The 15345-nt window shown below is 36.5% G+C and overlaps 1 protein-coding gene across 1 annotated transcript in view; it reads right to left on the bottom strand.

Annotated features, from left to right (window-relative positions):
• Nucleotides 1–15345, bottom strand: part of ATRNL1 (attractin like 1) — a 493875-nt gene that overhangs the window by 350719 nt on the left and 127811 nt on the right. Inside the window, exon 19 of the mRNA XM_062001233.1 lies at nucleotides 12678–12815. Within this exon, the coding sequence (XP_061857217.1) occupies nucleotides 12678–12815 (138 nt within the window). The remainder of the gene's footprint in view (nucleotides 1–12677; nucleotides 12816–15345) is intronic.

The raw sequence follows: 15345 nt of genomic DNA, 5'->3' as shown, positions 1-15345 counted from the left end.
CAAATTACACATGTCTGGAAGTTAATCATGAAGAATGCTACAGTCAATAGCTTTTCTTCCTTTTTTCTCACATAAAGTTATAGACATCTATACACAGCTTGATGATGACACCCTCCTTGAAGTATAACTCCAGGTTACTCACCAACGATTAGTTTAAGTAGGTTATGGGACACCAATACAGCTGTATCAAAAGATTCCTAGTTATAGTTGAGGTTTTTCCTCTTAGTTTACATTTCATTAAGCTAGAAATCATGCTTTATAATACAGGTCTAATCTACAACAAAGCAAAAATAAAATGGTATGTGTACACAAAAGTTAGTAGCATAGTGAAAAGTTTGCTTTGCATCTTTTGCTTGGCAGTCAAAAAAAATGTGTGGAACAGTAATTTGTTAAAGATATCTCTTTTCAAGTTTCTCAACTAACTTCTTGTTATGGCAACATACTTGACTTCTGCTTTAGCAGCACAGTACAGGTTGGGGAATGAACTGTTAGACGGTAATACAGGGGAACAGGACCTGGGGGTCCTGGCGGGCAGCAGGATGACCATGAGCCAGCAATGTGCCCTCATGGCCAAGAAGGCCAATGGCATCCTGGGGAGTATTAAAAGGGCTGTGGGCAGCAGGTCAAGAGAGGATTTCCTCCCCCTCTACCCTCATGAGACCGCATCTGGAATATTGTGTCCAGTTCTGGGCCCCTCAGTTCAAGAAGGACAGGGAGCTGCTGGAGAAAGTTCAGTGCAGGGCCACCAAGATGACGGAGTGGAGCATCTCCCTTCTGATGAGAGGCTGAGATTCTGTGACTTATTTGGAATACCTTTTGATTTGAGTTAATTTCATTTAAATTCATAACTAAGCATAAGTACAGGCATTTTATTTACTCAGCATTCAATAAATAGCATTCACTTAAAGGAAGGAAAATAAAGTTTCAAATCACCTTTGGGGGAAAATGTCATCTCAGAAAAAAAGAAAGGAGTACCTCAACTATTCTAACAATCTCTCTGCAAAAAACAATATGAAAATTCTCTTTAATACCTTACTGTCCCTTATATTTCACATGTTCTAACAAGCCTTCTACTTATTACTAAAACCAAATTCCAACATTTTAGTTACTATTGGTTTTATTCTATAACAGGGTATTGTATAAAAAAGAAGGAATTAATGTCATTATATATATTTAACAGTAAAGAAAAAAGAAAACAACAACAAACCACTATGACTGCAAAACAGAGTTTCTTGATGGCCCTCTGCTTTGTCAAAACCTTTAGTTATTTTATTTGTATAGGATAAGCAGAATAATATATTTTCTGTTGGAATTTAACACAAGTGAGCTTTTCGTTTTCCTGATTACCCTCAATTACAGCTTCCTGTCACAGAGTTTGCCTATGAACTTGTGACCCACTTTATTAGAAGGTACAAGACAAACAGTGGAAGTGGATTTTATTTGTTGGTTTTTTTACGTTGTTCCATATTCTAGTACCTGAAGACACTATGAAGCATACCATGCTCTTTTTTTCACTCATCTTCAACATCTGCTCATTTTTATACAGAATGCCTTTATTCACAGACTCCTGGGGTCTGTATCGAAAGCCTCCAATGCATTGAATATCTGTTATTCATGTAACCACAAAGTGCTTGGACTAAAGGATGCTTTTCATTTTTAACTACAGAGACTTGGTCACCGTGTCAAGAAGTCTTCCAGAACATAGTATTTAATTCAATATAAAATTTCCTCTAAAATGTTCAACATTTATTCAATGATGGAATGCCCAAAGCCACAATCTTTAATGCAGCAGTGAATTCCAGAAATGCACTCCCCTACATGCTAGACATCAAGACAAGAAAAAAGCTGTATAAAAGCTCTGTACTCCATACTGCCATGTCATTTTCTAAGGAGGTCAAAACTCCCATCAATTCATGTTCATTCCTAATTCTACTTTAGGAAGCTGCAGAAGAAAATGCTTTGCTGCTCTTTATACTGGTAGTTGAGACCGATGTGTTCTTTTATGCTTTCTACATTTCTGTTAGTTTTTCCTGCAAACAACAATTAAAAGCTCTTTGTCCTCATTCTTAGTACTACATTGCACAGGAGTCAAAGTCCTCAAATACAAGATTTTGGACCAGAAACCTTTTCAAACCAGAATTCCCCCATAGAAAATAAAAGACTATATTTACAGCTGTCTACAACAGTAGTAGAATTCATCTACTTATCAGACTAGAGGTATGAAGTTAAGCACTGAACATCACGCTAATATTTCTATTAAGAACAAATAAACCAAATTCTACATAGTTGTAGAGCTTGCATTTTGCCCTTCTCATTCATTTCACAACAGTGCAGCTGCTGACCTCTATGGACAACATTGCACAAAAGCATCCAAACTGCAGGCACTGTGGCACAGGCAGATCACGATGAAATGTATAGGAACAAACAGTTTAAAGAGGAAAATATCACTGCAAAGCGGGGTGGAAATTGCCTTCTGAGCAGTGGAGTTGATCCCCACTAGAACTCTCTAGCTCTCAGTATCCCACTTGTGCTAATTGCAGTAACAACACCAGAAAGTTCTATTAACATCGACTGTAAGAAAGCTACCAGATCCTGTTTTCCAACTGCTAGTAAGTAAGTATTCTTGGCTTGTTAGTGTTGGCTTGACAATGAATACCTTTTACTACTTCTGTATTATATTTTCCCTCAAAGGTCTGTGCTGTGTTCCAGGGACATGTGCTTACATTATCTACTGCAAAAACTGGTGTCAATATCACCCCCAGCTGAAAAGCACATGAGACATCAATGATTACAACACAGCTTAAACTTGATCAAAGACTGTGAGACTTCTACTCACACTATCTGAACTCGTGTGACTGAACACATCACATTCCCCTTTTTGAAAACTCACACACAAGAGAGGAATCATTTTAAAGAGATGTCCAAAACTGCAGGTCTCTTGGAGATAATCTGTACATCATTTATTACAAAACCAAACGTTGTACTCCAGATTGGTTTTAATTTATCTGACTTCAATAAGCAATTTTATAGGGCTGCCAGACTCAATAGGAGGAAAGATTGATGATTGCTTTAGAGCCAAAATTTAGATGTTCTGTTTTAAATTTCCATCTTCTTCATATAATCATTTTATTTAGAAATCTATTATGTTATATTACTCTGGACTGTGAACATCTGTCTTTTCTTTCTAAATAATACATGATATGAACAAAACATCAAGTCATTGCTCACCAAAGATTAATATCTAAGAACAGCAGATTTTGGGCTATTAAAACTAACTACAGGCTAATAAAAACATGCTTCTCAACGCATCACCATCTCATGGTAACAGCAGCAGAAAAAAAATAATGCAAATTAAAATATGAATAAACTAGCTTTATTTTTAACATTTTCCTACAAGCATATAATGGAGCTCAGGTAGCTTTTGTTTTGCTGGTTAGCACAGTTTGTACAATTCTTATACAATTTCATCAAAATAGGAGTCTGAATTGCTATTAACAGATGTTAGAACTGATACCAGTAATAGATATCAGAGGCTGGGATAGCTTCAAGGACAGGATACCAAACGAGATTTCAGGCATCAGACTTCCAAATTTGGACGTTTGAGAGTTTGACACCTGAATTCCTCAAAGCTCACATTATTTCATCTGCTCAGACTACTGAAGGTTTAATCTGTGCTTACTAAGTACAGCTTTGAATCAACTGATTGTCAGGATGCAAGTGACCCTGGATACAGTAATCATGAAATTCTTATGCAAAAGGAAGATGCTCATTCCAGCATCTTGATTTTAAACAAAATTAACTGTAGTGCATGTGCTCTTAGTTAACCTAGTGATGGCCTTATATACAGATATAGTTTAAGCATACTATGCACAGAAGTCAGATAATGTGCACAGAATGCTCCATTTCAGAGTACAGAATTGCTTTAAGCAACAGGTGCTTTGATGGTTAGTTCATCAAGAACAGCACCTACCTTGCATGCAGGTAAAAATTATTAGCTTCTGGAAAAAGCTTAATTATTGATTCAAAAGCAAGCATTTGGCTAAAAGCATATGTGAAAACCAGGAATAAAATTACAAAGCCTTAAAATAGACCTAAATAAAAAGCTTACAGAGGTATACAAATTAGCATAAACATTTATGCTAAGAACTGTAATGAACAATTGCTGGGGCTTTGTAAGGTTTTTTTTCTTTGAGAGTTTGGGTGTGTTTTCTGGCTCATCTTGTTCTCTTTCATTTGGCCACATTATGTTTGACAGAGCTGCACACTAGTTGTCAACTATCTTTTGGACCTCGAAATATGAAGTCAGTACTGTAGTCCTTTAACAGTTATTAGTTGACAGTCCATCTTGCATTTACAACTTTTCAATCTACTGAGTATGTTTTAAGGAAAAAGCTTTGCCACATATTCAGCTGTTAAACAAATCCAGAATCTAATAAACAAGAAAAAAATCTGCCATGAAAGGCAATGTGAACTCTACACAGAAATGCACCATGTGCCAGGCCTCCAAATAACAGTGTAAATTACTTCCTTAAAAGCATATCATGTAAATGAGTGCACTTGCATTAGATTTCGGTTTTGAAAGGCCTTAGTGCTACAGTGCTTCAAGCTACAGCCCAGAGAAACCATGGGTAACGTTAGTGTAACGAGAAACACATGAGGAATCCAAGCACTGGTTAATCCAACGAGCCAGAGCAAAACTGATGGGGTTGCAGAGCCATTCATAGGTAGCAGCATTTTTCCTCCCTGTCTTCTGGTGTTAATTCCACTTTGCAAAGGAAAAAGAATTAAACAGAAGTCGATGAAACAACATAAGGAGAATCTTACTGAAGCAGAGATGTAATTACTGCACAAAGCCTCCCGGGCTATTTATATGTATGCACGTAGTTTTTGCATGCATTTCTAAGAAAATATAGAATCATAAAACATTATTGTAAATGGAGCCAAAGAAAAATTACAGCTAGAAAAAAAAAAAAAAGCATGACTAATTATACTAGCTGAGGTCAACTTGTAATTAACTCTAAAAAAAATTAGTACTTGGATCAAGGTATTGTGAGACATTATTCCAACTTTACACACCAAAGATCTTCAACCAGCCAATGAATATGAAGGCAATGGAGAGACCCCTTGTAAATCATTGGTTAAACACTTGAAAAGACAGGAGCTTACTGGTAACTTAAACATATATTTGAAGAGTTCTTGCAAGGTTTTCAGAGATAGGCATTACCCTCCCTTAGGACTGGCTTATGGAACCAAAGTGTGATGAGCCTAAAGCTACTACATAAATCTACACGTGCTGTATTCCTGTAAAATAAGAACACTAAAATGGTCTTTTGAAAAGCAGACTATAAATTTCATCTGAAACAAATCGTTGCTTTCCTACTGCTCATTCTGCTTGCATGGACCATCTCCAACAACTAGAAATTACTGGAATACTCAAGTGTGTTGTTAAAGAGGACAAATCCCTCAACTGCATAGCCATGTTGTGACAGCCCTGAAAGTAACCAACATGCATCTTGGACATCAGTCAGCGTTGGGACTTCCCCAACAGACAGAATCTTCAATCCCCATTGGAGCTGAAAATATTTACAAAGGGCAGGTTTGTTGCAGAAGTTCAGCATCACAGCAGAACAAATGATTTCAGGTTACTGAAAAAAAAAATCCCTTGATGAAGTTTTAAATGTAAGATTTTTCTCTCTCTTCCCAAAAATGATTTTTCAGGCTAACAGCATCTGCCTAGTTTTGTCTGTCTAAATTAGTGTCATATGGTTCCTAATACTATGATAGTCTCCCAGTGTTTTGAGACTAAAACTGAAATCTAATGTCATTGTGCTACGATATTTACTAAAGAAAATTATTCTTAGGGAAATGATTTTTTCCACTTTTAAGTTTACTGCCATAAATACAGTCATAAAATATTTATATTCACAATATTCAGGTTGTTGCTTCTCCACGCTTGTCCTATGCAATCCCAAACTGCAGGTAATTTAAAAGCTACACAGTGATAGTGTTGAAGTGAAAAATTAAGACTGCTGCTTTCTGCTCCCTCATTGATTGTATACCTTTTTGAAATCTAGAAAAATAAGTCTAAAGGGAAATTACCAGGTGCCTCTCTATCAACTAAGCAGACAACAGCATATTTCAGTTCAAAAAAGAAACTGAACGTTAAATTGCTTTCCTTGTCATGCTATCAACGTTTTTCTTTATGAAAGACAGGTTGCTTTCTGTAATGTGTGAAATTACATAATTTGCTGTATTAGAATTTAATAAACAAATGCTGTGCACTCTGTATGTATACACACACAGAGACACACTCACATATATATAAAAATGCGTGTATATGTGTCATCTAAGAATATGGCTGGAGAGCAAGCAGAAAGGCTGCCTGTTTATACTGTCCTGGGCACTATGGGTTACTTTGTGCTCTCTAGACGGGCAATGAAACTGGTTCCTTCATAGAATCATAGAATGGTAGGGTTGGAAGGGACCTTTAGAGATCATCTAGTCCAATCCCCCTGCAGAAGCAGGGTCACCTAGATCAGGTCGTATAGGAACATGTCCAGGAGGGTCTTGAAGACCTCCAAGGAAGGAGCCTCCACAACCCCTCTGGGCAGCCTGTGTCAGGGCTCCTTCACCTCAACAGTGAAAGAGTTTTTGCCTATGTTTAAGTGGAACTTTTTGTGTTCCAGCTTCATCCCATCACCCCTTGTCCTGTTGCTAGCTACTATAGAAAAAAGTGGTGTCCCAACCTCCTGACATCCACCATTTAGATATTTGTAAATGTTAATAAGATCTCCCCTCAGTCTTCTCTTCTCCAGACTAAACAGCCCCAGTTCCCGCAGCCTTTCCTCATATGAAAGATGTTCCAGTCCCCTGATCATGTTGGTGGCCCTGTGCTGGACTCTCTCCAGAAGTTCTCTGTCCCTCTTCAGCTGAGGAGCCCAGAACTGGACACAGGACTCCAGATGAGGCCTCACCAGGGCAGAGTAGAGGGGGAGAAGAACCTCCCTTGACCTGCTGGCCACACTCTTCTTGTGCTGGGCCACAGGGGCACATTGCTGGCTCATGGTTAGTTTATTATGAATCAGGACTCCCAGGTCTCTCTCTGCAGAGCTGCTCTTCAGCAGTTCGACCCCCAGCCTGTACTGGTGCAGGGGGTTGTTCCTTCCCAAATGCAGGACTCTGCACTTGTCCTTGTTGAACCTCATGTGGTTCCTCTCTGCCCAACTCTCAAGCCAGTTGAGATCCCACTGAATGGCAGCACAGCCTTCTGGGGAATCAGCCAGTGCTCCCAGTTTGGTGTCATCAGCAAACTTGCTGAGGGTACACTCTGTCCCTCATCCAGGCTGTTGATGAAGATGTTGAACAAGACTGGCCCCAGAACGAATCCCTGTGGAACTCCAGTGGCCACAGGCCTCCAACTCGATTCTGTGCCATTGATCACCACCCTCTGGGCAGTGAATGCAAAGGAAAATTACAAGTTTTGCCAAAACTATTAGGAGCAGCTGGCAGAGTGGAGAGAAGATAACAAGAAGCAGAAAGCCTAAAGGAGGCATGGAAAGTAGATGTTTCAGAAGATGCCTATTTATTTCAAAAAGCACAAACAAAACAAACTGGAGGAGAGTAAAAGAAGAGACTTTCCTAAGATTCAGTGTCAATTGTATGGAGTCTGATTCAGCCTGAGCTCGAGAAGAAGTTGTTGCTTTGGAAAGAAAACTGGGAAAGAACACTCACCTTGAAATTATTTGAAAACAAAAGCTAGATCTGTTTCCAGTTGTCTTTCTTTAGTACACCTCTGCCAGTTTTCCACAGATAATCTTGTTGAAGTTGATATTTATGTTCTAATAAATCAAACTACAGACTACTTCAAAGCAACTGTGGGTTTCTTAGATGTACTGCCAGCAAAACAAAAAAAACCCAAACAAACAGAACCACTCCAATGCACATATGCTCCTTGTAAATGAAATCGATTTTGTTGGTGTTTTTTTTTTCCAGATATCTAACATATTAGCTCTGAGTCTGCTTTTGACGATCATCATGGTAGCTCTTAAGAGTATTTCTTTTGGAAAGCAGGGAAGGAAAGGAGAACAGTATCAGTTTCTCAGTGGACTGTTAGGACAAAAATGTGTTATGAAGGTTCCTACTGTTAGATCAGTAAAAATGTTAGAGAAAATGCCAAAAAAAACCCCATCTACCCAATAGGCATCTTTCAAAGGTAGATAGAACCTAAAAAACCAAGGAGACCATTTTCAATTAGCTGCCAAGATGAGTTTAACGTCTTTCTCATGTCTTTCTTTGACAGACACTGTAAGTAATTACTTCTGCCATCCTCAGCCTCTTCTCTCAAAATCCTCACACCTCCAATGTCAGTTACTCAGCAGAATGACCACATTATGTGAGCAGCAAGATTTGAACACCATGGGATTTTCCTCTGCTTCTAAAGATACCTCTTCGGTACCAACAAGTCACTATGTTCTTTTCTTCTTCTTTTAACCAAAAGAAAAAAAATCACAAATGTAACTAGACAAATACTTTATTGCTAGGATCAATTTCACCTAAGTCAAGGTACCTTAAAGTTAGTGTAACAACTTAGTCTGTTATTGATCCTTATTTTTTTGGTCATATATGGCTAATATTTGGCTAATACAGATATGTCACAGATGACTAGCAGAAAAGCTCAGATTTATCCTTTCCTTCATACTGTGTACTGGAGGAAAAAAAAGACACCCAGATGTCTCACACAGCTGCAGCGAATGCTACTGACTTGACACTCACTAGAGACATGTTTGCTTTTGCTAATAATTTGAAGATCTCATAAATAGTTAAATGTTTCCAGTAAACAATTAATTTCATATTTTCAAACAGAACGGTTACAAAGCAAATGAGGGGAGGAAGCTGTTGCTCTTGGTATTCAAAATGGATGAAAATGTGACTACAGACAATGGGACAGATCTATAAAGGCAATAGAAATGCTACAGACTTGTTTAAAACCCTTACAGCCTTTCTGGTAGGAGGCTTTTGCAGAATGCTCAGTGTCTTAAAACACCATGTCTTTTAAGGTTGCTTTGAGAATGAGCGGTGCAAGTTAAAACACAGTGTTCCTGCTGTGCTGGTAGCCACAGCTTTACTGCAAAAGCAACAGCAGAACAATTATGGGGAAAATGAACACTGTCTGGGACATTATTACTTCATGAAAAAAATGGCAATAGAGCAATGAGCTTATGGTAATGACACAATAACAAACTGGAGCAAGGGTCACAAAGTAAACCTGCAAAGGTTTCTATAGCACAAAAATAACAAAAATGCGACAGGTTCTAAAATACATAAGACTTGGGAACATCTTCATTAAACACTCATAATATGGCAAATATTCATAGTCATTCTGTTATACATAGATAATTTTCATACATTCTTTACTCAATAACTCCTTGCATTTTGTATCTCAGACTTCAACAATCTTTTGAAAACTAGGACTAGAGAATATGTGGAATCAGCTAGTCTGCTGCCCTTTACAAAGCCAGAGAAGTTTAAAAACTTGAAAATATAGTGTAGGTGATAGTGCAGATTTCATAATGTCTTTAGACAATCTATTTTGTAGTTTAACCAGCAGACAATTTTCCTTGCATTTCACCTTAATCTTTCATATTGCAACCTAATCCCATTACTTCTTCCTCAAACAAAATGGGGGCGTGGAGGAAGACACTTTATCATCATTCTCTCTTTTCAGTTTCACTTCATGTATCTGAAGCCTGTTATTATGCCTCCATCTTTTCTTTGTCCTTCCTTTTAGGTTTGTCACATCTACTAAGTCTGCATCATATCAGGATGCTAAGTGAGTCCTTAGATTTGTTTCAAAGCTATTGAAATGGCAGCAATTATAGTGAGTGAAAATACAGAAAAGTCATTTTTTTAATCTATTCTTTAATCACAACTATTCAAAACCTTTGAAACATTAATTATAGCTTTTTTCTATAACAACTATTACTTATCCCATAGCAATTTGATAGCATAACACTACACAATACTACTATGAATGTATCAGTTATCTGGTGACAGTTCTAAAGGCATTATTATTCCCACAATGGAATAAGGAAAATAGTTATATTTGTACAGATTTTTCTATGCCTGGACAAAGGTTAGGACTGTACAAAGGTCAGAATAGAACTCAAGAGTAGTCAAGGATTTAGGAGAGAATGTCACAGTAAAGGAAAAAAAGGTTTTCCAAGCACTTAAAGACTTGCTATGCGTCTCCTTCTCCTTCCTTTCGAGACGATTAGGGATCTAAGGAATAGCAAAGACTAATCCAGCCTATAAAACAAAATGAAGTTTTTCTTGCAAATCCTTCTAAACTGTATCAGCAATAGTTAAGCTTTTGTCAAGACACAAGGAAAAAATAAAGTATGTTAAGTGAATAATTCTTTGTTTTTCTCCCCATGTACACCACTTTGCCTGTCAACCTCAGAGATCCAGTACAACCTCTTTTCCCAGCTTCAACTGAAATCCAATTCATAACCAAGTTCCATCCTTGTAACTATAGCAACTTGTTAGATGAAGAATATTATAGTGTTATGGATGTACTTTAAGAGTTAGAGTCATCATCTTGTCATTCCTTGGTAAAGTTTTGTATCAAGACCCTCAAAGAACTCATGAACTCAGAGGAAAAAGATGCACCACATGCTCAGGGAGCCTCAGCCTTCATATAGAAGAATGAGTTTCAGTGAAAATAAAATGTTGGTAGGGTCCAATCAGAAACTCAAATGGCAGCAGCAAAGTAACACAAGGAAGGACCACGAGGATGACTTTTTTTTTCAGTACTTCATGATTTTTTTTTCATTGATTGGCCTTTCCATACCATTTCCTGTCTCATCTTCTAATTATTTCAGTATATCAGAAGTTCAGCTTCTGATCTGATTGCCCTCTCTTTTGCACATATCTTTTTCCTTATGTCTTAATTGTGCTTCAATTCACAGCTATTATCAATTTTTTGTGTCACCAAAATCATTACCGGAACGAAAGAGGAAAAAACCACCAAAAAAAAATAAACAAACCATCTCCTTCTTTCTTTATATTTCCATAGTGCCTGATCCAAAATCCTCTTCAATACAACTAAACTTGACTAGATTTATCTATGGATCACTGGTGGTTTTTTTCCTGTAGAATTCCCCAGCCCACAATTTGGGCAATTCTATCACAGGAATGAAAATTGTGACACCAAAGAAAATCTAACAGTTCACAATGACTACATTCATCAACATGTCTTAAAGGCTTGAGTGGATTTATGGGTTCTGTACTACAAAAGACAATACACCATTGCAGATAAAGCTTCAAAATAATTATAATCTTTATTTTTAAAGCATTTTTTAGTCTAAATATCTCCTGTTAATATCACGTCTACCAATAAAAATATGTACTCTTACAGACTAGGGTTGAAAAAAATAAGTCATAAAATTTATAATTGTACTGGTCATATAAATTGATTTTAGCCATTATTGCACTTCATATAATTCACCAAAGGTGATGGAATGCTTATTTGGTTGATAGCTAATGTATCCTTGAAGAATAAAAGCTATATTAATACATCATTTTGCCATAAAGGTGATATAGACAGCAAAAGAACATTTTGTCAACTTCAGGAAATAAGAGAACTATTAGGAATTATTTAAAGCGTCATAAAGCACCAGCAAAATGTGCAATTGTCAATAGGGGCAGACTAATCTTTCTATCCCCTTGAAAACACTTTTTACATATTGTGCTTGACTTTGCCAGATGTGCAGCTTTATACATTCACTACTGCACTTTAAAATGCTGAGGAGCAAGTGAACCTTTTAAATTAATAAATATTCCTTGAGAAGCAAAGGTCCAGATAAGGAAATATCAATAAAAAGAATGAAAAAGTCATGGGACAAAACTTTCTAGCACCCTCCTATATTCAATCTCAACTACCTTAATGACTTTTCTTACTGAATATATACCCTCTTCTCCTCTTTAATTATAAGGGAAGGAGCTACTGTCAACTTTAAAATCACCCATGCAAGTGATAAAGCAGCCCTAAGGTGATGTACAAAACCTGAGTATTGGACTTCACTCTCTCTTTCACTTCAAGCACAATCCTCCAATGCAGCTATTACAAAACTAAATAGATTGAACAGAGTATGTTGAATCCTCAGTGTATCAGGCTTTTCCATTTGAACTATACGTGAATAAGACTTGTTACTCTCTTAAATGAGTTTTTTCACTAGTATCACACATTTATACAAATCAGTGTTATCAGACATTATGGATAATGAATTTCATTCCTAACTACCTTTGTACTTCCTTTAAAAGGACTGTTTATATGGAACGAAATTATGCGTCTCTGACATACTAGGACTTAATGCACTCATCTCACAAGACAGTTTCTTTCTCCTCCTTTCCCCAACTTGGAGAACAGCTTTAAATTACCATCTTGTTCTCAGAGCATCCAGACTAAACAACACATGCAAAATGATGCTTCCCAAAGCAAAGTTTCTCTTAAAAATATCAGATTTTGCATCATTAATATAGCTGATTAACTTGCCTATAGTATCAAAACAAAAATTAACCTTTAAAGAAAAGTGCATTTAACATTACATTTTAAAAATTAAATCCCCATTATATCAAATGTCATTTCAATTTTCTTCCCTCCCAGCAGAACAACTTACCTGTACACTGCCCTCCATTTGTGGGATCCCCATAATATCCTGGCATGCATGTTTCACATTGCTTTCCTGTTGTTAAGTTTTTACATTGATCGCAGACATTACTGTTGATGCAGGTGCTGTGGCCATTACACTGGCAAGCTACAAGGTAATATTTAAAAAAAATACAATCACTAAATTGTTCTTCAGAACAAAAAAATCCTTCGTGACTGCAAAATTGCAGTAGAATGGAATTTCTGAGGAGTTACATCCTGATTAACGACCAGAATACATACTCGTACTTTGAGACAGAACCTCTTTAAAATAGCGTTGTGACAAGACATGAATTCATGCAAAAGATTGCAGAAGTTGACTGTGTAGTGACAAGTGACTTTCAGATATGTGAAAGGTATTTTTTGACATTGTGAATGACCGAATCCAGTCCTCACAGCTTTAATATCCCGCTCAAGAAATTTGTTGAGAGGCAGTAAGTCACCAACTAACACCAAATGAAACCCCCCATACCTACATGCAATCCACTCTGAAGCATTTGAGAGGCTGCTGTAGTAGAGAAAACGAAAAACTCACACTTAAACATATCTACTGCAGAGAAAGAACTAACAAAAAATTAACCAAAGAGCATCTTATTTTCAAGAGTGTTGATCCTCACATAAGTTTGGCACACTAAGGGGTTTTAAGGACATCAGAACCACAAACAACTTCAGTTCCTCATCACTACAGTCAACTTCGGTGAAAGCAAAAAACACTGGACTTCCATTGACACAGTTTTTTTTTACACCTGACCGTGAAAGCACAAAATTGGGGTTTTTTTTGTCGAGTAACAACTCCAGAAACCACTGATCTTTCACCACACTCCCACTCCAGTGCTTCATGTTTTAGAGAAACTCAAAAAGGACTGAACACTATTGCAGCAAAATCTCAATGTGAACTCTTGCCAGAATCATTGATCTTGCTGCCAGGACTTGGCTGAGCAACCAAGAGGTTTTGAAGGATGACATCTCCATAAAGTGGGACCTCAGAGCTCACAGTGCTCAGTAGATTAGCAATCTATCAATTACAGTCTGACATTTGGCAAGCTACTATGTCAAACCTGTCAAACCTTTAGTGGTGAAGGGTGTGTAAGACTCAGCAGAGGATGTCTAGAGCTATTTCACTGTTTAAAAAATTCTGGATTTTTAATCTAAATTTCACTGGTATGTTGTCTAGAAAAAGAAAAAGGAGAAAAATAGATTCTCACTGCATGATTTAAAAGTTTAGAGCTGTTTTAGAATAAATAACGTAAGACATTTACAGCTATTGCCAGGCTTGGCTCATAAACCATTAAACCTTCCAAGTTTACAATCCCTTCTTCTGTAGCTATGCCTATAGAATCTTGTAAATAGGTATCAAACATTTCTGTACTACTGGAAAAGACATTTTCTCACTGCCACGACTAAATCTCTTTCTACAATTACAAGTTTTATTCTTTCTAAGAATACTTAATTTTTAGACAACTTTATGGTGTGTTCCTCCAGGAAGAATGGCAGTTTGCCATTTTGCATTTTGTTGCTTTTCTCAGCAGAAGCTACAGGAAAATACCAATAGCAGATTTTGGGGGTTGTTTAGATGTCATACACATTGAATTACTTGAAGCAAATGTTACTTAAAAAAATGCAGCTAAACAAACCAGAAGTAAAACCAGTTAGATTGCCTAATTAAGGCTGTATAATAATGTAGGAGAAAAGTTTCATTTATAAATGTTCTATTCTTCCTAATGTTACTTTTAGCTTTCTTAATTTTTGTGTTATTTAAAGGATCATAAAAGGGACCTTCATTAATCATTTGTGTGTGTGTGAATTTTAATTTGCTGCAAGTCATAATATTATCTGGTTGTATATAATAGCTCTTAATTCCTACATTTCATTAAGGCAAAGAAAATGGAAGATAACTTAAATGAAAAATTTAAAATATATATACACAATATGAAACAACATAATCTCCAACTGACATGGCACACCATTTAAAAAACATATCATATATTTGTCAATTTCCCTAAAAATATGTGTTGCACTGAGAAGAGTGAAAAATGCACAATCCAACAACTTCCTGAGATATAGATGAGTGCAATCAAACTGGAGACATCAGTATTAAATAATTTAAACAGCAATGAAACATTGTAGTGATCATTTAAATAAAAACTAGTAGTTAAATTTTTAGAAGTCATTTTTTCTTTAAGTGATTTTAATGTACAGCAACTGGCAGAAACAGAGTAATTCTCACACATACAAATATGAAGCAATTTTAGGTTTAATCTGCTTCTGTTATCTGTGTTGAAATAGTTGCTGATGCTGACAAAAGTTGGTATCTACAGATTTAAGAAAATAGGAAAACATAAAATGGAGTTCTGCATTACCATCTGAATCTACTGTAAGCATATTTCATCTAGTTTTAAATAAACTACTCAGAATCAATTTATATTGTTTTTCAGAGAAGAAATTTAGGCTTTAAAGACAAAGTTTGGCTTGCATTCTACCTAAACTGCTGTTCTTAGAGAGGAAACGCCAACACTATTTTTCTTCTCTTCTTTATTTTATGTATGACTTCTGCCGTTTTATTTATAATAATAGTTCCATTAAAATACAGATCTGTAGGAAAAAATAAGTGTATCCATATAAAACAAATACTATTACAG

Source organism: Colius striatus, chromosome 8 (genome assembly GCF_028858725.1).
Source record: "Colius striatus isolate bColStr4 chromosome 8, bColStr4.1.hap1, whole genome shotgun sequence".
NCBI lineage: Eukaryota > Metazoa > Chordata > Aves > Coliiformes > Coliidae > Colius > Colius striatus.
The sequence above is the reverse complement of the archived record's forward strand: the minus strand, read 5'-3'. Positions and strand labels throughout refer to the sequence as shown.